The sequence below is a fragment of the Danio aesculapii genome, chromosome 1, assembly GCF_903798145.1.
Source record: "Danio aesculapii chromosome 1, fDanAes4.1, whole genome shotgun sequence".
In the NCBI taxonomy this organism is placed as follows: Eukaryota; Metazoa; Chordata; class Actinopteri; order Cypriniformes; family Danionidae; genus Danio; species Danio aesculapii.
This window is the reverse complement of record NC_079435.1, coordinates 20,620,700-20,646,817: the sequence shown is the minus strand read 5'-3', so window position 1 is coordinate 20,646,817 and position 26,118 is coordinate 20,620,700. Positions and strand designations below refer to the sequence as shown.

The window sequence follows — 26,118 nt, the reverse complement described above, 5'->3', positions numbered from 1 at the left end:
CCATATGCCCTGACACACACACACACACACCTCCTCCTGGCCTGTGCACTAAGCCCCCCACCACCACCACCACCATCCTCTTTCCGTCTCCTCTGCTCTCGATCTCCTCCCTCCCTCTCTCTTTTTCTCTGCTGCCATGATCCATGTGGTCTCTCCATCTGTCAGTGTTAGCACACGGACAAAGAGAAGAGCATAGCAGCGGCAGTGCTCACATACACACACACACTACAGTCAACGCACACAGGTAAGCGCAGTGCAATATAGTCAGCACGTACCTGCCGCTTAAGATTCATTCACAGCTGGTGCCATGAGTGAATCGCACTAGGTAATTATTGGTTCTTGTTGCACCCCTAAATCAAAAGAGAACGTGTCTTGTGTTTAGGAGCAATACAATTTTGGGATTGCGACATTAAGTGTATGATAATTAAACAAATCCATTAAATAATTCATGATTAAAGTCATCATAGCATTGTGCTTTATGCACTGCAGGGTGGTCACATCACATTACAGACCTTTAGGTCTTTTAGGATGTGTAGATGCCACTGAACTGAATGTGGAATCATGACTTAAATCGTATCGTGACTGAGATAAGTATAGTGAATTGTATCGAGACTTACAATTCGATATGATTATTGATACTAATCTCATGACAGGTTTGAGCCGATAGACGATGCCATCGTCCATCGCCGATGACCGATAGACAACACGATGCTGAGTCGGCATCGCCGATCCTCCGCCCCGCCCCCACCGCAAACCCTCTCGAGAAAAATACACACTTAGGCCGAGTTTACACTAATAGGTCTTAGTTTTAAAATTTTTAGAATGAAAACGATCCACATCCACACTGTTATACCTAGCATTTCTGAACAGCCCTCTGTCCGCTGAAAACGCACATCACGTGACCACACACAGAGAGCCACACATGCTGTCATGCGCTCATCAGAGCTCCAGAGAGCAGTGCACGTCGGACAGGTCATCAAGGATATACCGCTGGACCGCGTCTCACTATAGTCATATATAATCAATATATAATCAATCTTGCTTTTTGAATCTATCAGGTAACGTGTCACAACATAAGTGCATGGCTTCAATCTTTCACTTTAACACTTGTACTTAGTAATTTTAGTGAAAACCTCAGATACTGTTGGTTGGGCACCTTTTTTGACGACACCATTATAACGACACGGATAACTCTGCCTATTCATGCCAGAGTCCCGCGGGAAAAAATGATTGACAGGTGGTAATTTGTGTGCAACTTATCTTTATTAATTTACAGTATGATTTGTTTATGGGTAAAACAAAGACCACGCGGGTTAGGTAGTTGAAACTGTAGGCTACAAATAATTAGTTATTAATTATTTAATTATTCATAAATAATTAATTTACCTCCACCTATGACGACAATGCCATCGTCCATCGCGATATTTCACATTAGACATCGTACGATGCCAAATTGGTCGACATCGCCCAACCCCATCTCACGATATATTTTAACAAAATAATTCGAAACAAATTTAAGGTGAAGGGCCTTTTCATTTTGTTCTTAAAAGCTGCACATTATTTTGCAAAAAAATTATTTTCAGTAATAACTAAATTGCTATTTTAAAAACAAAAAATAAATAAATAGAACAAACTAAAGAAGACTCATTAATATAAACAAACTAAAATTGTGACCGTCCTGGGATTTTACATTTTTAAAAAGAAATATCAGCATATGTAAGTTTTCTGGCATAAGCTGAGGTCTTTGCACATTTACAATGTCCTCTGCTAATTAAAAAGCTCTTTCACTGGGAACTGTGATGGCTGATGTTGAGGGGAAAGCCTTTACTAAACCAAAAAGCAGTGTGTACAGAGGTGGTCAATAGGCCCTCTGATCCAGGGGACAGGCCACTGGCAAAAAAACACTGATTATAAAATGACTAATTATATAGTAGGATAGAGACAGGAGTTAAACATGATTATGAAGGTAAATAATTATTATTACTTGTAAAATTAATTAGTATAAGTATCAGTGTAACACACTTAGGTGAAGATAAAAAGGAGGGGGTAAAAATAGTGTAATACCTGCTTCTGTAACAGAACAACTTTCTCTTTCAGTCTGTAAAAACATCTTCACACTTTCGCTATGAAAACACTGATCCACCGCGTGATCTCTGTAGGACTCGTAGCAAGCGGAGCTGCAAATCATCTGGTTCGCGTGGTTTGGCTATTTAATAGTTTTTTTTTGTGTATAGACTTCTGTAACAGGGTTTATGTGCATCATATTTGTTGTTCTGTTAGTATACAGAATATCTATAAGTAAACACTTTGCAGTATTTGCACACAGTTTGCGTTTTGTCTAGCACATTTAACCGCTGTCATTTTACTCTGCCGCCCCACCTCTTGCTCGCCGCTGATGTGCAGGTAAAGCGAGTTTGCGCCTGTAAACAGCGTCCTCTCTGTTAAAAAAATGTATTGTGATTCGTTCAACATTTCAACTGATTTGAATAGTCTCATATTTGATTCAATTTTCAACCAGCTCACAGTGAATCATTACGGCCGTAGTGGATGGGGCTTCAAATCTAAGCATCCATATAAAAATGTGAAGCAAGCAACTTTATTTTGAAATAATCTCTTAAGAGTGACAGTCATGATGCAGACAACAGTATCCATCTGCAAATGTATGACCACTAGGGGTGTGAACCTACACTGGCCTAACGGTTCGGTTTGATTATGATTATCATAATCGATTCAGTTCAACTTGATAACTCGGTGCATCATGGTTCATTAACTATGCTTTCCATAAACAATTAAACACAAATTAAAATGTTTAAATATATTTATATTTATACCATAAATAATTTGTAATACACTTTTGTCCTTTAATACAAGCAGTTGGATATATGAACTGTCCCTTTAATTTGACCTGCTCAAAGAAAGCACTTTTTTGAACGATTCAATCAAAACTCAAATACAATCACAGAAGACAACATGAGCATTTCTAGCAAATAAACTAAAGTGAATATTATTCCGCTTGCTTTTTGAGCATTGTCAAGCGAGTTCTTACATCCCTATGATTGGTCATTGTGTTCACACGCACAACAGAATGGACAGTGATTGGCTCTAAACCTGTCATCGATGTTCACTGATGAGTGATACTGAAAAATGTGGGGTAACAGTCTGTATGTGCGGAATGAAGCGCAGATTGTGCAACTATCGCAGTTGATCCAAAATTTACACCGTGGAGAAAACTCGTTCTACAGACATACTCATATCAGGATCCTCAAGTATCGCTTTGGTTTATGTATTTGACACTTTTCATGTATAAATGTGAATGAATTGACTGACACATGAACAGTATGAACATTCCAGGTTTTTAATTCCCCCACTGGCGAATGTGTAAAATGGGGGACACACCACACCATGATAAAAAAAAAAAATCATTTGTTAGTTAAGTTGGTTGGTTATCAGCTACCAACCTCTTAACATCTTCAGCTTGAGCCGATCTCTCAGCCCTACCCTCCCCTTATAACGTCAGTATTACAGTGACACTTGGCTTATTCTACTCATCCATATGGTTTAGCCCAAACCCAGCCGCTACAGAAACGCTCTCTCTTCAGCTCATTCATGGCTGTGTCAATACAGTTCAGCACAGAGATGTTGACTAGAGGCCTCCTGTGAATACGCAACAGACAAACATACATCATTAAGGGACATCAAGAGGAGAAAATATTGCTACAACTGGGGATTGCGTATGTGTGTGTGTGTGTGTTTACAAACTCTCTACAAAACTAGTTGCTAAAAAAACGCTCCTCCATCTCGGAATCTGCCCTCTTTCCTTGTTGACACACACAAGTGCACACAAATGCCTTTGTTTAGGCGGCGGAGCGGCGGTCGGTGGTGGTTTTGTCTGGTGTCTGTGTTGTCAAGGATACAACGAGTGTGGTGTGTGCTCGAGCCCCCACCGCTGCGCTCCGCTCTTTCCTCCTGCAGGATCTGAGAGCTCCATCCCTGATGTGTGTGTATGCGTGTCTGATGGGGAGGAGGGGGCTTGAAGGAAAGCAATACCTCTCCTTCCTGTGAATAAAGAGAGAGGTGGGGGAAGGGGAGAGGACAAGAGCATTTGGGTGGTCTTTTTATGATTTCGCTGAATTTCCAGTGTTTGAGATGTATTCCGCAAGACACCGCGCGCTTCCATGGCACATGAAAGATGGCCGCAATACAGGCGGAAATTGAGGTGCGCGTGGTCATATGAAGGAACTTTAAACTCCAAAGATAAGATAGAGATGTCATAATACCATAATACCACTGTCATTGTGGAACCAAGCAGAGCCTTTGTTAGTGGTGCTTGGTAAGGCAAACATGGCTTTCGCCCTACTTGCTCACTAGGATTTGGCCCGATCACGCGGTTTTAGACTTAATCGGAATTGGACGTTACCTCTCGATCAGTAATTAGGCAAGTTAATGTATAACGATGGTTTGTTTTGTAGACTATCGAAAAAATATATAGCTTAAAGGGGCTAATAATATTGACCTTAAAATGTTTTTAAAAAATTAAAAACTGCTTTTATTCTAGCCAAAATAAAACAAATAAGACTTTCTCCAGAAGAAAAAATATTTTCAGACATACTGTGAAAATTTCCATGCTCTGTTAGACATCATTTGAAAATCTAAAAAAAATAAATAATAATGATAATTTAATAATAATTCTGACTTCACATAGAAACAGCAACGTGTGCGGCATGACATCACTTTGTTGCAAAGGCGCTATGGGTTAAATGCCCGTAAAATGGGTTAAATGCACGCGTTTTCTGTTCATGCGGTCTCCCGAGTCCGAACGTGAAGAATTGATGTTATTTATTACTTAATTGTTGAAGCTATCTCACAGAAGTGCTCTGTTTGTTAACAGAGTTGTTGTATGATAAAATAAGGTGAATTAAATGAAAGATAAGGAGCATCCTGGATCTGTTTCTTCACTCTTCTTTATTCTTTTTTTATGTATTATAGAAGTATCAGATCGGGTTATGGTATCGGCAGATACTCAATATCAAATGACTCTGACTCGAGGGCAAAAAAACATGAACAGAACATCCATAATTGTAACTATAGTTTTGTGTTCAACTCAACCTACACAGTTGTGCAATTAACACAAATGATAGCTGAAATAAGGCTACCCAAGGAGAGATGTGCTATTATGAATTGTATTAATATGTGTAATTCTGAGTGTTTGTACAAGAAACACAATAAAAAAAAATGCCCATAGACAAAGGAGGGATTTGGGTGCAATTTTCACGAGAATTTTTGTCAGTAAAGCCAGTTGTGTAATCAGTAGTAAATTTTCTTATTATATTATTCTGCTTTGTCTGTATAATCATGCAAACACGTGTATGTAGAGCAAGTAGTTTGACCGTTTTCTGCTGTTTATTATTCCTAGTCATTTCTCCCATAGGCAACTAAATCCGAATTTCTAAAACGGTCGTAAAAATGAGCGCACTTTCACACTGGAGAATAAGGTTAATATCGTTCCTATGGTATATGTAAGACTTTTTATTTACAGTTTTTAGTTTTTTAGGACAATGGTATCTCCAGCAGAAAAGATATCCAAATGTTCCGTTTAAAATTGTTAGAGAAATCAGTGTTTTAAAACTAATGAAGATAGCAGAAGTCAATGATTCATTTGAATGACTTAGCCTGACATGTTTACTGCTCCAAAATACTTTAAAAGAATCTCAAAAAAATATATGCTGTTTTCAAAGCGGAAAAAAAGTTTTCACCCAGATATTTCAAAAGAATTTACTTTAGAGCAGTAATCACAAAACAGAGACACTGTAATATTTTTATCCAAGGTTTTCATACTGTCAGAATCTTATACCGGCCCATACCAAGCTACACAATATTGCGTTTATTTTTTGCTGAAAATTTAAACACCCATTAATGAAAGCGAGGATAATCTTTCTGCTATAATGACCAAAGTTTCTCAGTGAACTACGGCCCTATGTTTCTGCTACATCTGAAAGCATGTGAAAATACCACATTTAGTATTTTAGTATTGTTTTAACTCTAAAGTCATTTCATCAGTCGAGTGTTTGAAATAAATCCTTCTGTGAGATGATTCAGTCGTCATGTGCTTAATAGTCATGTTGAATCAATGAAATCAGTTGAATCTTCTGTTTATTCACCAAGTGTTATGGGAATTTCCTGGGTTTCTTCTTCATGGTGTATTTGGAGTTTCCACATGAGAGTGCCCTCTGGCCTTTGGAGGAGATTTAATGTGGATCCCACAACTGTGCATCCCTGACAAGATATGCGTGACAATCACAGCTTTTGCTAAAGCAATATAAATTAATTTTCCATCAATATGAATATTTTGTGGCGACAGTGGTTTAGTGGTTAGCACTGTCGCCTCACAACAATAACGTCGCTGGTTCGAGTACCAACTGGGTCAGCTGGCATTTCTGTTTGGACTTTGCATGTTCTCCTCGTGTTGGCGTGGATTTCCTTTGGGTGCTCCGGTTTCCCCCACAGTCCAAATATAGTAATAAAGTAAATTGGCCATAAATGAATGACTGAATTTGTTTGATAACCCAGCTCGACCACATAGCAAAGCCCTTGCAATCTCCTACTGTACTACACTATAAAAGGCTGTACTAAAAACATTCAGAACATCTTATAAACTGCATTGTAACTCTGTGGTAATTCCTAACCACAATAACAACCTGCTAGTAACTAAAACATTTTGCAACCTTGAGCAAAAAATATTCAGACGAACACAGTCTTTCAAAGTATACTTCATTTGACTGGTATATTTGCACAGACATTCAAAACGTATGCATCGCAACTTTAGTATCTACCACAGTCTGTGTACAATCTCTAGCCTTGAGTTATAAACAAAATAATTGTCTTTTCTGTGCAAATTACTGTACTTTTAAATCTATTGCAACATTCCTTGTCTTTGTAGGCACCCATTGTCGCTGTAGCTTGCACCCATTCCAGATAGTTCAGAACATCCACAAGAGACGTTTGCCACCCTGTACATAAAATACTGCAAAAAAGTAAAATGCGAGACCTGGCAACCTAGAAGGAATACATGGCTATACAAAATCCAGTGGCACATATGCAGTATGAACTTTACAAACATTCAAGTAAACTACTGACACAGCCACACAGTAGTAACCACAAACTTGTTAACAACGTTAAGCTAATATAGTAAAAATAAAGATCTATAATCGAGGTAACCCAATTAGAAATTGATGACTTATTGAACAGTCCAACACAAAGTTTTGGATGAATAAACAAATGTCCATGGTGTTTTCAGTGTCTGTTACCTCATTATATGAGGACATGAAAACAAACAACCCCTTAGCATTCCAGCTTTCCGCAAAAGGTATGTTTACCCATTAGTTACAGGCATTCAGGAATGCTAAGGGGTTAATATACTGCTCTGACAGACACTTCATGAGCGGTTTACCATTTTATTTGATACAACCTAATGTAATATAAGAAAACACAAAAAACTCAACCGTCTCTGTGACAAGCCAGTTTAACCATAGGAAAATGGGACAGAACTAAACAAACTTTGTGGACAAGAATGAACCTTTAGAAACTACCAACAATGGACAAATAAGCATTAAACATTTAACAACCACATACAAAACACTATTTCAATGTGCTAAAACAAATGTGCAGAAATTAAGCAAACAGTTAGCAACCTAGCAGAGCCCTCTAGCAATGTGCTAACTATAACAATAAACTTACAATGTGCTAAAAACTCATATAACGCCTACACAACAGTAGTACAACCGTATTATAATACCCTAGTAACTACCTACAACACGCTAACAAACTAATTGTAAACCTTTAGCATGACCTACAACATTAGCAATATGCTAAAACCTCTTAGAACAGAGAAAGCACATGGATGGTTGCTCAAATATCAGCAAAGGAATAGACAGGATTTTGAGATATCAAAGGTGGTGAAGGATATTCTGTCTTTAAAAAGGCAAAGGGATTTAAGTAGACAGGAAGTAAAGCCGGATTAAGATTCAGATGTTCCCTTGATGCCTTCCCTAGCTTTAAATGCATCCTTCGAAGGCAACATCTTCCAGGTTTAAGACACAGTAACAGACAAACTTAGCAATGTGCTAAAAACATGTTTAACATCTTAGCAGCATGATAACACCATAGCAACTACATATTACACCATGGTCAAAAATTAAAATTCTAGAAATTTGCTAAAAACACCTTGGAAATCACACAGTCATACTGTACCAAAGTCCTAACAATCTCCCACAATGCCCCAGCAAGGTGCTTAAAACACTATTTAACACCATAGGAACCACACACAACAATTTAGCAAAAGCCTAAAAAAGCACTAGCAACCACTGACAACACCCTAATGACCACCTAAAAATCAAGCAACTGGCAACTACACCTAGGTCTGATTAGTTGATTAATTAACTGTTAACCGCACTTTAATTCGTCACAGTTAATTAATCGTAAAGGCTTCTCAATACCGTGTTTCTGCACGGGAGTCTAATACCCACGCACAATGCATTAACTATGGCTAAAGCTATTAACTAAGGGCCTTTCAAATATTGCACCTTTTGCATGCGCAAGTTTGTTATTTCCAATGGAGTCAATCAACAATTTTGTAATATAGTTGAAGTGTCTTTCAGACAGAGATTTGTTTGTTTGTTTTTAATATAATTTGTGTTGTATTCATTGGTTACTGAGCAGCAAAAAATGACAATTTAAAATATTAGGAGTCAGCATATGATTTACTAAACTAGTAGTGTTTTGAAATGTATTAATATATAATAATCGTGAAACCATGATTATTCCTCAGACTAATTTCATACGACAAAAATCTATAATCATTGCATCCCTTGTTGCAGCCTCCCAACAACACTTTTGTAAAGGACTGAAACACTACCAATAAACTAAGAAACTACACAATAACACATTGGCAATCATTCAAGACACGGAAGTGTTGGCAATCTACTACAATACCCCAGACCCTAGCAACAACTTAGAAAAAGCCCTAGCAACTACTGACAACACCCTAACCATCACCTAAAAGCAAGCAACTGGCAACCACCTATAACAGTCTTACAAAAGACTTAAGAAACCACATGATAACACTCTGGCAACCATTCAAGACACCATAGCAACCATATACCGAAGTGTTTGCAATCTCCCACAGTTCTCCAGACCCTAGAACCCACCTAAAAAGCAAGCATCTGGCAACCACCTACAACACTCTTATAGAAGACTTAAGAAAGCACATAATAACACTCTGCCAACCACTCAAGACACCCTAGAGACCACCAACGAGTTAGCAATCTCTCACAATTCCCCAGACCCTAGCAACATCTTATATAAAAGCCCTAGCAAACACTGACAACACCCTAACAACCACCTTAAAAGTAAGCACCTGGCAACCACCAACAGCCCTCTTATAAGAAACCACATAACACTCTGGCAACCATTCAAGACACCCTAGCAACCATATACTGAAGCGTTAGCAATCTCCCACAATTGCCAGACACTAGCAACCACTGATAACACCCTAACAACCACCTAAAAAGCAAGTATCTGGCAACCACCTACAGCCCTCCTATGAAAGACTTAAGACACCACATAATAACACTCTGACAACCATATACTAAAGTGTTAGCAATCTCCAATAATTCCCCAGACCCTAGCAACAACCTAGAAAAATCCCTAGCAACCACTGACAACACCCTAACAACCACCAAAAAAAGCAAGCAACTGGCAACCACCTACAGCACTCTTATAAAAGACTTAAGAAACCACATAACAATCTGGCAACTATTCAAGACACCCTAGCGACCACTGAAGTATAAGCAATCTCCCACAATTCCCCAGACCCTAGCAACAACCTAGAAAAAACCCTAGCAACTACTGATAACACCCTAACAACCACATTAAATGAAAGCATCTGGCAACCATCTACAGCACTCTTATAAAAGACTTAAGAAACCACATAATAACAATCTGGCAAGCATTCAACACACCCTAGCAACCACCTAGCAAAGTAGCAATCACCCAAATCACTTTAGCATTATGCCAGCAAATTCTGCTCAGCACCATTCAAAATTTCTGTGCAAATGGGTAAATTATCAATGTTGTGACACTAGACTAGTGTTGGCAATCTCCCACAATTCCCCAGACCCTAGCAACCACTGATAACACCCTAATAACCACATAAACAGCAAGCATCTGGCAACCACCTACAGCCCTCTTATAAAAGACTTAAGGAACCACATAAAAACACTCTGGCAACCATATACTAAAGTGTTAGCAATCTCCCATAATTCCCCAGACCCTAGCAACAACTTAGAAAAAGCCCTAGCACCACTGACAACACCCTAACAACCACTTAAAATACAAGCAACTGGGAACCACCTACAGTACTTGTATAAAAGACTTAAGAAACCACATAATAACAATCTGGCAACCATTCAAGACAGCCTAGCAACCACCTAGCAAAGTAGCAATCACCCAAATTACTTTAGCTTTATGCCAGCAAATTCTGCTCAGCACCATTCAAAATTTCTGTGCAAATGGGTAAATTATCAATGTTGTGACACTAGACTACCTGAGAAGCTGGCTGCCCATTTAACAACGCCCCACTGTTAATATCCAAAGCCTCCACACATCTATTAGTTCACACACATGCTTTACAATGACATTAGCCCTAACACAAACACACTTACTTGCACACGCACACACATACTATACAGTTCCCCTCTTTGATCACCCACAAATAAATTACAGCCGTCACAGCGATATGCAAAATGGCATGGAGTGACAATCAAAGCCTGACTAACAAGCTTTTAAAGAGCATGCTAAAGTTTCATAATCGCACGCTAATAAGATTATGCAAACTCGTCCATTTTGCCACCTGTGTGTGGAAAAAACAAAAGGAGAAACAGAAAACCAAACCCCTAGATGCAGTCTGATCTCTATGAATGTGTGTTCAGCTATTGCGAGAAAGCTTTTACTTAATGTCTCTACCTTCATAAGTGACCATAAATATTACTAATTGCAATTTCACCCCCACCCAAGACTGTCCACCAACAGCATCCGTTGCTCTTCAATCAATAACCTGATGGCCTGTCAGTGAAAGATCCAATAAGATGCTTAATTCAAAACGCATTATCCAATCACAAATCTGCTATTTCTTCACTCGTAATGAGAATCTGCAGACACGTGGTATCAAGAAAAGTAATAATATACTAATAGACACTTAATATACTGAAAACTATTACACTGTGTTTGCAATTCATTTAAAATTAAAAAAAAAATAAATAAATGTTATTTGGTGGGGCGGCACGGTGGCGCAGCAAGAAGGTTGCTGGTTTGAGCCTAAGCTGGGTCAGTTGGCATTTCTGTGTGGAGTTTGAATGTTCTCCGTGTTGGCGTGGGTTTTCTCCGGATGCTCCGGTTTCCCCCACAACTCCAAAGACATGTGGTACAGTTGAAATGGGTAGGCTAAATTGTCCATAGTGTGTGTGTGTGTGTGTGTGTGAATGAGTGTATGGGTGTTTTCCAGAGATGGGTTGCAGCTGGAAGGGCATCCACTGCATAAAACACATGCTGGGCGGCTTGGCAGTTCGTTCCACTGTGGCGACCCCAGGTTAATAAAGGGGCTAAACCAAAAAGAAATGAATAAATAAATGTCATTTGATCCTAAATTCGGAGACCACTGGTGTAGGGCTGGGCAATATGACAAAAATATCTCATCACGATACAAGTCATCTCATATTCTAATTAATATATATATATATATATATATATATATATATATATATATATATATATATATATATATATATATATATATATATTAGGGGTGCATGACATCGGAAAAATCTATTTTTATATTCTGTGATATATATTGTGATATTAACACAATTTCACTAGATGATCTGAATAACTATTTGGAAAGAACTGAACATTTTAGATTGATTGGGATGATTCTGTATAGGAGTGTTTAAATATAATAAACAATCTACAAGCATAGATAAATCCAATAAAGAAAAAGATACAAATTAAATGAACAGAATTTTATCGTTTTCCCGAGTCGTCGAACTGTATTCAGGTATAGAGTAATTGAATAATCAAATGTAAAATAATAATACTGTATAGTCTTCGTTGTATAAACAATTCAATCAAATTAATCGTTATTAAATTAAAAACGGTACAATTTCCCATTTAAAACCTTCACACTGTTACAGGCCTCAAAAACACTTGCAAAATTATAAATCAGACTGGACATTGTGTATACTCACGATGTGACTATTGCGAATGTCACATTGCAATATCGATGCTAAAACGATATATTGTGCAGCCCTAATAAAAAAAGAAACCAATCATAATTCTCACTTTATATTGAACTTCAGCGCAAATGTTTTACTAAAATGTTTTAATAATTAAAAAAAATAAAGTTAATAAACATAAAACACCTTTTAAAACTAATAACTACAAAACCAACATTAAAATAAAATTGATTAATAAATAAAATCCAAACATTATAAGATTGAAACTTTCTCAAGATTCTGTTAATCATGTTTCCATCTACATCCTGAAATGGCGTGCAATAGGTACAACAAACAATTTATTTTATGACACCACGTGCAGAAATTTTATTCATTCACTCATTTTCTTTTAGGCTTAGTCCCTTTATTTATCTGTGGGTTGCCACAGTGGAATGAACTGCCAACTTATTCAGCATATGTTTTACACAGCGGATGCCCTTCCAGCTGCAACCCAACACCGGAAAAACACATATTTCCTACTGCGTTGACACAGATACACTCGGGCTGATTTAGCTTATTCAATTCACCTAAAGCACATGTCTCTGGACTGTGGGGGAAACTGGAGCACCTAAAGGAAACCCAAGTGAACACAGGTAGAACATGCAAACTCCACACAGAAATGCCAACGGACCCAGTCAGGGCTCAAACCAGCCTTCTTGCTGTGAGGCGATTGTGCTACCTACTGCGCCACCGTGCTGCCCAGATATTTTATTACAAAACTTAAATTTATATTCAAATTTAAGATGGATCAGTTGCTCTCAGTCATATAGAGCCACGTCTTTTGGGTAAAGCCACTGTTGCACACCTTTTAAACAATGGAGCTACTAATTTACAAAATGCATGTGCTGGGATTTGTTATTGATTTTCCATAGCAGAGAAGAGAGTACATATAACACTGCACATGCTCTCTGTGGACAAAGGGGACATCAGAAAGGTCTAAATGTCATATTGTGCGAAGCATGTGCATTGCATGCAAATGGTCGGAATTCAACACGAGCCAAGCTGGCTCCTTTAAAAATATTGCGGTAGGTACTTCACTGCAGGTCCATTATTGTTCTAATTTGCGCGTAACAACATTTACCACTAATAACTGCAAGAAACGGGAAACGATGCTGTGTTAAAGCACAGGAAGCGAAGGAGTAATTTTGATATGCAGACCTCAGGCAAAACAAAAATTAGCATTAGCGATGAAGGCACTAGTCAGGCTGGTCTTAGGTGCCTGGGAAAACATGATGTGCAGAATTAGCAAATGTTAGTTATAATTATATCCACTACATCGAAAGCAATGAAACCGGCATTTTTGTTGGGTCAAGTACATAGAGCAAGCCCACTACAGACAAAAAAACAACACATTTCTCTGCTGCCAAGTCATTTAAGCTGTAAAAACCCTGCTGTTTTAAGCATATTTAGGAAGAGGCAAAATTCCAAATGAGCAGAAATTTCTCTTTATCCGTCCTCCTCCATACTGCCTTTCTCTCATTTAGTCTTTGAATTCTTTTACACCTGTTCCATAATTTAAACCATCTTTTACTTATGGTCTACCTTAATTCAGCTTTTTCTCTCATTCCCTTTCTTTTTCCATCTTTCTACCTCGTTTCACTGTTCTACCGCATTTTCCTCAGGCTGCAAAAGAACCAACCATCATAAATCTACCCCTTTATTGCTTCTGAGGAGAGAGAACGAGGGAAGAAGGGAAGGGGGGGGGGGCACGGGAGATGCAGGGGAAGAAAAAAAGAGAGAGAGAAAAGGGGTGGAGGAATATCTAATCTCAGAGCAAGAGCTACAGAACCCAATGAACAGATGGATAAAATGAAAGGAGGAGAGAGAGGGTGCATGGGAGGGGCTGAGGATGTCACCATTAATGAGAATAATTTACAGTTCAGAAGCTAGCAGACTCGAGACCTCTTCGGTAACCGAGACCACCACCGGCACTCTCACCCTTCCACTAACAAAGGCATTCTGGCAGTCTTGGCTGACATTTTTAAGTAAACAGTAGCCTGACTAATGATTTGTGTTAGATAATCATGCAACAAATTTTTACACTTCTCATTAGTCGTGGACTGAAGGCCAGTGGTTACATCTAAGGAGAAAATGGCAGTGACATTTAAGTGAGCAGTAATAATAATGATCTGAAAACCTGAAAGAAGAGACAGGGTTTTCATACCAAGGATAGGATGAGGAAAAGGGATTTTGGTGGCCACGGGGACATCAGAGGTTGGCGCATAGGCATAAATATATTACAGAGTGTCGATTTCCTATTCCAAGAGCTAGCTGTTGCTCAGGGCAACAGGAACCATTACTGTCCCACCGCACAACACAGACATAAAATCCAGAGTTATGGGTGAGGACTTATCGGTTAGACTCTTTGCATGTCTCTAGGCAAACTGCCCAGTGCGGAAGCGTTATCTCAATGCTTAAGTGTTAACATTTAGCCTTGTATAACTAAAAGTTTTATTAAACTGCAAGAAATGTGGACAGTTTTGCATCTTATATCTCAAAACCTAATTAACAAGTTGTTTTAGGTGTCATGCTTCTAGGTTTATAAGCAGGGCTTGACATTAACTTTTTTGATCACCAGCTACTGTGGCTAGTGGTTTTCACACATTACTAGCCACTCGCCTATTGTTGGGAAAATATATTTTATACACATAAATATGACTTTGGCATGCTAATATTACTTGATTTAGATTTTGCCTCATATCCACATGCCTCCTCATTCATTTCACTTATTGTGTGTCATGTATGAGCTTGCTCAATAATCAAGAGCAAATGGGTCATGGTTTGATAGTATTACAATTAGTTTTTATTTCACATAATTTTCAGAGCTCAAAATAAAGGATTTACCAAATTTATCTCTGACCACCCCAAACATAAACAATTAATTATTTCTTAGCCACAAATTTTAAATGTGTCAAAACAAGCTAAATATAGCTGTATACTATTCTTTTTATTTAACTAAACATATGCACAGTAATCTGTCCTGGCTAAAGGTCCCAGATCACCAGTTAACTACACATAAATAAGGAGTTAATCTCCGATTAAAGCAATGTTATTGTAAAAAGTGATAATTAAACCATATTAACACAAAAGAAAGCAGGTAAAAAACATAATGATAATGAAAGGATGATCACACACACACGGTTAATGTTACACCCATAAATAATCATTATTTAACCATTCAAAGAATGTTTAAAGTGAAAGCAACTGGCGCTGCTTACAATAAGTCAACACTGGAAATCTTGAAAGCAGCAAGACTGTGGGTGCATGTTCATCACTTTTTGTCTAGTCTATTTGAAAGAGAACCGATCGCATCAGTTGTGTTTCTAGACACAGTTGCTTCACGCAAGGAAACGGGAGCGCGCATGCGTTATAAACAGTCGCGCTCATCTCAGGTGTTAGCGAGAGTGATTATCCTCTCATTTGGTATTCACCTGCTTTCTATTGCTCGCGCGAACACAATTATTTTTGTCAGTCGTGTTGCTTCTCAATTCTGGCATCGCTTTTGCATGCATATTGGACCATCCTTATTGTCGAACCCTGCTTTTAAGAATTATTACCCGGGAAAATTATTTTCAACCAGCTAAAGTGGCTATAGTGGGAGTATCTGTCTCACCAGCCACCGCTGAAATCTAGCCACATTTGGCGGATGTTAATGTCAAGCCCTGTTTAGAAGTATCTGAAATACTGTAGACGATACCACAATAACAGACCAATAATGACTACAGAAAATGTAAAGATGGTGCCTCAATTTCCACACATAACTGACAAAAATACAATAAATGAAAGCAGAAATTGAGATGAGAACAGACTATTTTACATACAAAATCACAACAGAAAGATAAACAGTGGATGTTTGCGGAAATGTAATTCACCCACTGCTCAGTGCCTTGAACAAAACTCTGAATATATTTCAAAGCCATTGTCTCCCTAAAGCAAATCAAATCAAGTGATTAACTCTTCTACAGCAGATTATTGTATAAAGGCAATCAAATCAGAGCTTCAATTTGATGTGTTCAATATGCAATAGACGGTCAGTTAGGGGGATAGATGTTTGGGTTTAACAATGGGCCTTGACTTGAATTTAAATTGAGAAGAAAAGTGGAAGTCTTCATTCAAAATGGCTAAGAACTTTTAAAAGTTACCATTTACATGCATCCTCTGGCAAAGAGTTCAATAGACTCAAATAGATCAGCTTAAACTAAATGTCCAAAAATCCATGTAATCAGACCAATTTAGAACAAACTGCTAAGACGTTCCCAACAAAAACAAAAAGTAAAACTGTACGTTACAGAAAGTACACTAAGGATTATTGAAATGGCTTTAAAGCAGACAACTATCATCTAGATTAAACATCAAATTTACAACCACAGCCTTAGTGGACAAAATATTACACTCAAACACCAATGAAAATGCAAGAGCGGCACTTAGTTTTAGCTTAGCATAACAATTCGGAAATAAAATCAAGGATCTTACCTGTACATGTGGCTGCATAGGGTACGGCAAGCCTTGACTCATCATTTTTTGCTTTAATATCATCATCTTCTTCTGTTCTTCAGATAAATGGGCTGTCTGATTGGGCATTGGCCCTGGAGCTTGAGGTGGCCCACCCCCTTGCGATGCAGTGCCCTGCATGTAGGGCATCATTGGATTTTTGGCTTGATTGGCCATGGGTGGCGTCATCCGCTGATTCATATGGTCTACTCCACTAAAATGAGTCAGCGGCTTGGTGTTGCTAAAAGACAGCTGCTTGTTGTGGCTGTTTTGAGCAGCCAAGTTATTAGGTTGCTGCTGTTGCTGCTGCTGGTTGAGCATGTTAATATGGTTCTGTGGGAGGTAGTTGTTAATGCTTGGTGCTTTTGGCCCCATTGTGTTGCTAGGATTGAAAGCCTGCGTATACATCATGGGGCTATTTGGTTTGTCTGGATTAAAGGGTCCACTGTAAGGGCTTGTAGGTGCGCCTGCAGGTGACCAGTTCGCTGCTTGGGACTGCTGTTGGTGTTTCTGTTGGATAAGCTTAGCCCGTTGTTGCTGTTGAGCAGCCATTTGCTTGAGCTGCTCAGCCGGTGATAGTTCAGAGGTAGGCGGGACGGGTACTCCTCCTCCACCTGTTCCGCCTGATCCAGGGCCACCTCCTGCTACTGGAGTTGATCCCACAGGGCCAACGGCAGGACCTGCATTCATCATAAATCCATTCCCCGGCCTCGAGGCCTGGGTCTGCGCTTGGGTGGGAGTTTGCGGAGAACGAGCAACGCAGTTAGCGGGTGATCCTGATGGCATTCCAACTGCTGGTGACTGTTGCAAGGGTTGTTGTGGTGGTGTCCCACTGGCAGCAGTTGCAAACGGGGGACCAGAGGAAGATGGCCTCACCTGAGGTGACCCCATGGGCATCTGTCCACTCTGCGGTTGTGGTGCACTGTTGGGTGCCGTTGCTACAGAGTTAGGTGCTGGGTCTTGTGCAAGCTGCGTTTGTTCTGTTGTCACCCGCGTGAAGTCACTCACCTCCTTCTTCTCCTCAAAGTCCTCATTGAAGAGGTCGTGCATGTCATCCTCAGGCACCGTATTTGCCAATTCATCAATCAATTCCTGCCATTCCTGGTCATTCAGATTGATATCAGAGAAGAGCTTGTTCTGATTTGAAAGCGATGTTTCTGAGGACTCTATTCCTGCTCCATCATCCAACGGTTCTTGTTTCAAGTCCTTTAGTAAGCTAAAGCCATCGTCCAAATCCAATGATCCATTCAGTTTAATATCTGGCATTCCACCATTCTTGCCTAAATCCTCAGGTCGTCCAGTAATGTGGTTGGTACCAGCATTGCCATTGCCAGTTCCATTGTTTGAGGAGGCACTGTTGTTGCCCGAGGGCAAGGTGGGTTTGATGTCCATTTGATGAAGAGGGGAAATGGGTGGGAGGCTACCGAGAGAGTCCATTCCAGTGCATCCTTCCTTACGCAGTCTCTTTGTAGTGGGGGAGTAACTTCCATCAGTGAGGCCATTTTGGTCACCATTTAAAGGAGACCGGGCACTGTCCAATTTCCTCTTCACCGTCTCCTGGAGCTGAGAGAGAAATTAAAAGAGAAAAAACAAGGGTTAGAAAGTCTCTTCAGGTGCATATGAAACACATTTTCAGAAGACTGTTGTCCTACATTCAACAATATCTTACGTAATGCTGCCAAGTGAAGTGGTTTTTCAGTGTATAAATAGTCAGACGTGGCACTACTCAAACATTATTTACATTTTATAGCACAAGCACGTCAGAGTGGTTTTTGGTCCAGAATGCCAAAATTTACATAGGTAATATCTTCTTGCTATCAAAACATTTCACAATAGCACAAGTTTTTATGTCAGCAACCACCACTGCGGTTATGTGTAACCTACTTCTACAAATATTACACATAAAACATTAATTTGATATTACTTTGAGTACCTTGTCTTTTTGGCTATCTGACTGTAAAGACATCTTTCACTGAGGTGTCGATTGACGTCAAAAGAGAGCTGCTATTTTGATCAACACAAACTGCCTACACTTAAATCCAGTAATGCTTTTCTGTAATCTACAAAGGTGAATGGGTTTAAACAGAGACCTCATGAGGCAACAACATGCTAGGGAATGAGGTCCTATCGTTGTTTAATTTAAATAGTTATATGTAGAATCAATCATACAAGTCTGTCAGATCAGGTTATGCTCAAGGAAGACTTGCACAGTTAGGCTGTCTCAAAAAAAAAACAGACTAGAAAACAGTTGTTCAAGTTTTAATTGCAGTATATTATACTGTTTTATGTAATGGAGGATATGTTTTGCAGATCCCTGCTTTACTGAAGCCACACATAGTATTATCACTGCACAGAGAAAATAAGGTGGCAAGAATCAGTTATCACTTTACAATTACACAGAGTGAGTAAAGAGTCACAGAGTGCATAGAGGTGGAGGGAATCACTTGCAAAACGAACGCGTTTCATTGTTCACACTTGGGCACACTTTCTTCCCACAGTGTTCTTCTGCTTAATTTGTCTCAGCCATTAAGCTGCGTCTAAGCCGTGCACCACAAGCATGCTAGACACTTACACATCCGTACATGTTGACAAAGGTTAGGGATCAAAGAAGACAAACCTTAAAATTGTGATTATTATCTTTAATGGCGAAATTTATTAACACAATAAACTGCAAATAAGATTATAAAGTAACTGCAATCAGTCATAATGCGAGTTTTCCGCAGATAATTCTCCTAACGTTCAATCACTCCACTTTGCAGACAATCCCTTTCCTGCCCGTTACTGCAGGGCAGAGCAGTGGAGAACGAACAACAGTGAGTATTGATGGGGAAGGAGTGATAGATGCCTCCTCAGAGGTGAGGATAGAAAAGAAGGTGAAAAGCATTTCCCATCATCTCTCCTCATCTTTCCACTTGCGCTAATGACTCTCACAGTGAACACATTTACCGGTGTGTTAATTACAGAAGTGAAATGTGTGCGATTACGTGAGTGTAAACCCAGAACATAGAGGAACCGCAAGAACATTAGCAACAAATTCTCCCCGTATACAACAGCAGGATCCCACCCACCTCCTTTGCTTTATCCCAATAGACCTGAGCGTGTGTCTATGTGTGTTAGAAATCTCACACAAACACACACACACATACAACACTGCGCTGAAACATGCGAAATGAGATTCTGAAACAACAAGATTCATGGATCTTCTCTCCAGTTCTCCTCTGAGGCAATACGTCTAGTCCCCCTCCCTCCCTCTATCTCTCTCTCTTTCTTTCAGTTTGTCTCTCTACATAACCAGAAGAACAGCAAGATCATGACGGGAACAAGAAAGGCTGATGTTTACTGGCTAGCTTTATGCAAAAGAAGGAGATAAGCATGATAAAAAAGGCACGTACATGCATCTAAAAATGTAATCTATCTCTAGAACACACTGCTTTGCACCGTCTGCTTAACAGATTCATTACTGTACTGAAGGAAAGCTGTAGCACGCTCAGATATGCACTTTGCATTCGTGTTGACTGTAGGTCTGTGCCGGGTCGCATTTTTCATTGTTACACCTCTGTTGTGTGCAACAGCTAAGGGGGTTGTCAAGGCAACCGTCGTCACGACGGCTGTCAATATTCGTGCCGTTTATCATGCCATAAAGACGATTAGGATGACTGTCACTCACATGGTGAGAGTGAATGATGGGACGAGAGAGAGAAAGAAATCGAGGCAGAAATCTAGAACACATGGTACAGGATATGTTTAAACAGTCTGTGCTGGGGATTTGGCAACAACATTTAGAAAATAGATGCAATTCTGAAATAGTCCTGTAGGTAAAGCATGGTTCCAATACGGTCCATGTGAACAGGTAACCAAAGTCACTGTCTTTTTATAAGGTATAAAACAATAGGTTAGTATGGAAGATAATTCCTGCCAATTTTAAATAAACATTGGAAATTTAAATGAAAACCAGATTAACAATTTCATTATAAAACACTGTTTACAAAATATCAGCCAAAAATCATTTAATTGTCATTTTCACTGTGACAACACATTGTCCCTGTCAAAGCGATAAATAAAATGAAGTTGCCGATTTAACATTTCATTTTCACTGCATTTCCGCCTCAAGTTAATCTGGTTTTCATTTTAATTTCCAATGTTTATTTGATTTATTTAAAATTGCATTTACCTTCCATAGGTTAGGGGTGAAATGCACCCAAAATAAATTACAAAGGTGGCAATCAAATTATGAATAAATGAAACTAAATTAATTAAGATTTATTCACAATAACAATTATGTTTTATTATAAATATTATAATTCATATAACACAATTATTTACTGGCGCTACTTTTCTGTCTATAAATTGTATTGTGTAATGTAGGAGGTTTCAACATCTATAAGACGTCACAGACACAATACAATTTGTATCATGAATAAATATATAATTCAAATGCATTTAAAATATTTTGAAATTATTTACATTATATTAAGTTACATTATTATTTCCTGTGCGCTGTATTTTTATTTAGTAATTGTATTTTAATACATTTATTAGAATATTTTAGTAGTATTTTGGTGTTTTTATTTTTTTTTTTAGAATTTATAAATTTTTATAATAATATTTTCATTTGTTTGTTTGATTATTTTAACTTATTTCAATTAATTAATATTATAATATATTTAATATTTATTTAAATGGAATTTATTTATAAAGTTTAATGCAAATATTATTATTAATATATCATCAATCATATTTAATAATAATAATAATAATTATTACTTTTATTATTATTATTTTGTTGTTGTTGTTGTTGTTGTTATTGTTTATTATTATATTGCTTCTATTATTGTTTTAATAATAATAATAATAATAATAATTATTATTATTATTATTATTATTATTATTATTATTATTTATTATTATTTGTAGTAGTAGTAGTATATTGTTATTATGATGAAGATTATTATTATTGAATACAGGTGTTTGTTTGTTTTTGCTCATTTTGTTACTCCATCCTAAATTGTATGAAAATAACCATAATTATCGCTAGAATTGAAACTAGAACTGAAGCCCTGACGAACACATTCTGCTGTGCAAACATGTCCTCTCGTTGCCTCATAAATTCGTTGATGACACCGCTAAGCATTTGCTCCCTCCGCTCCTGCACCCTATCAGTTGAATCCTCTCCGAGTGGCACATGATTGATATCAATAATGATCATCTTCCTGCAAAGCCCCTGCATGCTAAGCGAGGCGTAATTAAGTATGTTTACCACCAGCCCCCTCAAGCAGACATCTTTACCAGCATCTGGGGTCGAGCACAATGCTACGGACCGACGCCATAAGCCGCAGACAGAAAGAGCCATCTAGCTAGCAGCGTTTGGCTGGAAACCGCTGTAATAGGATAAGAACGACGAGGAAACCTCCCCCAAGCCTTAACTAGCATGGCAGGGTTAAGAAAACACGCAGCAGAGGTAGAGAGAGAGAAAGTCCGTGTGTAGAGGGGGGGAGGCTGATGTTTGTTTTTCTCCATTTCACTGCCTATTAAAGTGTTCAGTAGCTCACACAAACACACTCCCTCTCCTGCTCTCTTCACAGTCACCATGTGGGAGAGCACACGGATAAAGGGAGGGAGAGGAATACAAGAGGGAGGGAGGGAAAGACAGAAGAGCTCTTCAGACAGACGCTAATGCTTTCATGTGACTGGAGAGAGAACCACCAAGGTGCAGTTGTTATAGCAACCTCCTGATCCTGAAGCGCCTCCCCCCAGCTCCCGGGCTGAGTGCACTGGACACTTCTGCCAATAATCTCTCTAGTGGGCTCCCTCCCTAATGTTTTCTTTCCTCTCGCCCTGCTATACCTTCCCTATGCTGATTTTCATTGCGTTCACCTTTTCTCAATCTCTGCGTGCTATTCTTTGACTATGTATGCAATGCTTACCCTGCAAAAATACCTAAATCCTATAACGTAGGACAATAATAAATAAAAGACAACCCTGAGGATCATCTCATTTTAGTGGCCTTGATATATTACAGGATGCATCGAGTAAAAATAGATCTGTATGGTTTAAAAATAGACTGGTATGGTTTTGTACAGTACTATACTGTTTGTATTTCCGTTTCTACTGTCAGATGTACCAAAGTGTCATCACCAATAGCCTAGTGGTTAGTGTGTCAACATAGCAAGATTCACGCCTTGAGGTCCTTTGCAGATCATCCCCCTTCTCAATCTGCTCTCAATACTTTACTGTTCTATATAATAAAGGGTAAAAATACAATTACAAAGAAAAGTAGTACCAAAGTTTTGAAATGTACCGTACCACTTTTATGGGCACATACTTTATGTAGCAAAAAAGTATGGTACCTTAAGGGTGGGGCAAGACTCACTGGCAAATACTATTGATATGTAAAAAATGCGACAACACAGAGAAACAACAAAATATGGAACAAATATACAGATGAAACAAACCATAAAAATAATATTATGACAACAATGCACAGCAATGAACAAACAAAGCTTGTTTCTCCTTTTGCCTTAATGCTGATTTCTACTTCTGCGTCAAGCCGACGTGTATGGTCTGGCGCAGCCTTCATGCAGTCGCACAGCCCTCGCCGTGGCTGACTCCGACACTCTCGAAAAATGGAACTACACATTGCAACGACATGTAGCGCAAGCTCTGTGATTGGTCGGTTTGGTAGCTGTGCTGAGAGCTGCGAGCCCAATGGTGAGAGTGTTGAGTCCTGTGAAGGAGCTCCAAATGTTTTGTGTATAACTTATGATTAAAGTTTGCCCGTTCGCCGGTTCCTGCCTCTGAATGGGCAAGTTTTAGCTACTTGTACATTAAGGTAGCATTCAAAAACAAAACACCTATGAAGAAACTCGACACAAAGGATCACAACATAACCTACTGCCAGCTAGCATTTTGGAAGTGTTATTACAGAGCAACACGAACAGCATGTAGAAGTATAAATGCACGGCTAGATGCAAGGCATGCGGCATGGGTCATGACGATCGCTCATGTCTGCTGTCCTTCATTGTTGTTTATAGAGCTGTTTACATATCGCATCTAAACGTGTGGAAAACGTGAATGGCTCTGCTTCCACTCTCTGTGTAACTCACCTAAACTGGAAATGAAGCACTTGAGTGCGCAAAAGTGAACAGCCTGTAAAGTTTTCTTCTTGAGGCATGATTGGGTTCAATCTCACAATTACAAACCAATTTCGGTACGGTTAGAGGCCGATCACAATGTGCTTTTTTCATATTTTCATGCTAATGACCACAAGCATTTTGTGAGCTACTTATGAGCCCTGCTCGCCTCGCATTTTAAATGCCTACTGCGCCTCACGATTTTGCCATTGTGCAATGTCCCCCGGTGTTGAAAAAAAATCAACTCTGAGTGGAAAAAGAGCGATATGTCAGTGCTGTCTTCTTTTATTCTCCAATCAAATGAAAGCAGAAGCGGGGTTTCCGTTAAGGTGACAGCAGTATTTGTGTTGTCAAGATGACACCAGAGACTTTTGAAAAGAAAGGAAAGACTAGTTGTTACTGTTTTGAGTTATCCGAAGCTGTATGATGTCACAAATCTTGAATAATCACAATATTATGGAATATTTCAATTATAACAATATCAACAGCAACACTCACGCACAATTTGCAGCTGATTCAGTCATTGCCTAACGGAAAAGCACGTTTGGTGTGATCAGCCCCTTGGACAACCATGCTGGACTGGTATAGCATGTGTGTACATGACTTCACCAACTGAGCTAATCTAAACTGAACTGAAAACTGAACTACACAGCTTTAATTCAATATAATCTTCTATGTGAAGCTGCTTTGACACAATCTACATTGTAAAAGCGCTATACAAATAAAGATGAATTGAATTGAATAACTTCACCATTCTGTTGCCTGGCTGCCAGTGTCGCCAAAAGGTGGACTATTTTTTTACTTATAGTTATTCAACAAGGTCAATATCAGCAGAATAAAACAGTCTCAAATACAGAAAGCTTCCATAATGCTAGTTACATTACATTTATGTTACCAAAGACCACAACTGATGCAATTGTATTACATTTAATTGAGTTCTATTATCATCACTAGTGGAAAACGAAACCGTTTCAGTGCTGACTGGCCCAGATCAGCACAGAATGGAATAGTTATGCAAACTGAACTGTTCAGCCCAATAGTGGAAAAGCTGCTTATCTATTTGCACTAACATTACCCAGAATAAGGTAATCAGCATTAGAGTCTCTTCCACTACGTAAGAATAGCTGTCCAACATGCCACACCACATAAGCAAAATTGGGAGCACCCAACATCCTGTTTGCTCATAGCAGAAGGCTGGAACTAAGGGAAGGAGTGACACAATGGTACTAAGCCTTTCATGCCTGGTATCTATACGCGTTTTAAAGTAAAGTATGAATAAATACCTTGTTTTTTTGTACCTTTCTTACAACACTTGTAAGAACACTTGTATTAGATCAAAAGTAAGCAGTCTTTTGTGTCTTTTTAAATGCATTCCATCACAATGGCATTCCAATTCTCTGAAAGGGCTATATGTTAGACCCATTTATACCTAGGGTATTGTACACAAACAGTTTCTTAAAGGGATAGTTTACCCAAAACTCAAACTTCTGTCAAGATTTACTCACACTTCACTTAGTCCAAACCTGTTTGACTCTGTTGAACACACAAGAAGATATTCTGCTGGAAACCAGAAACCATTTACTTCAATAGAATTAGTTTCATACTATAAATGCCAATGTTTATCATTTTTCTTTAAACTATCTTTTGTGTTTGACAGAATAAAGAAATTCAAAGTTTTGAAGCCACTTGAGGGTGGTTGATTCATTTTTAGGTGAACGATCCCTTTTAAGGCCTCACCGAACAAGTACTAGACTTGAGGATTCTTCTTGTACAAAATATACGCACAGACGAGCAAATAACAACATTCGGACGCATCTTAAATGACCCTGAAATGTATGTTTTAGGCTCTGAGTGTCTTGTGTGAGAAGCAGGCTAGAGGCTAAATAGAATGAACATGTATAAGTGTGTTTATGTGTTTAATCCACATCATTAAATAAGCTCTTGAATGTGCCTGGTACAATAAAAGGCAGACTGACCTTTGACACCACAGATAACACAGCCAAACACACACACAAAGGCCCTTACACACACTCCTCTATATGGTAAATACTACTCAGAGTACTTCCGTCTGTAAAATATGGTTCATCCAAGTGTGTGCGTGTGTGTTAACTCATTAGACTTTAAAATAAGCAGAGTGCACAACCCCTTAATTTAAGAGGTTAAAGAAACATCTT

General features: G+C 38.7%; 1 protein-coding gene across 1 annotated transcript in view; it reads right to left on the bottom strand.

The window, feature by feature from the left end:
- Positions 1-26,118, bottom strand: part of maml3 (mastermind-like transcriptional coactivator 3) — a 183,478-nt gene that overhangs the window by 57,147 nt on the left and 100,213 nt on the right. Inside the window, exon 2 of the mRNA XM_056457115.1 lies at positions 16,797-18,377. Coding sequence (XP_056313090.1) covers positions 16,797-18,377 — 1,581 coding nt within the window. The remainder of the gene's footprint in view (positions 1-16,796; positions 18,378-26,118) is intronic.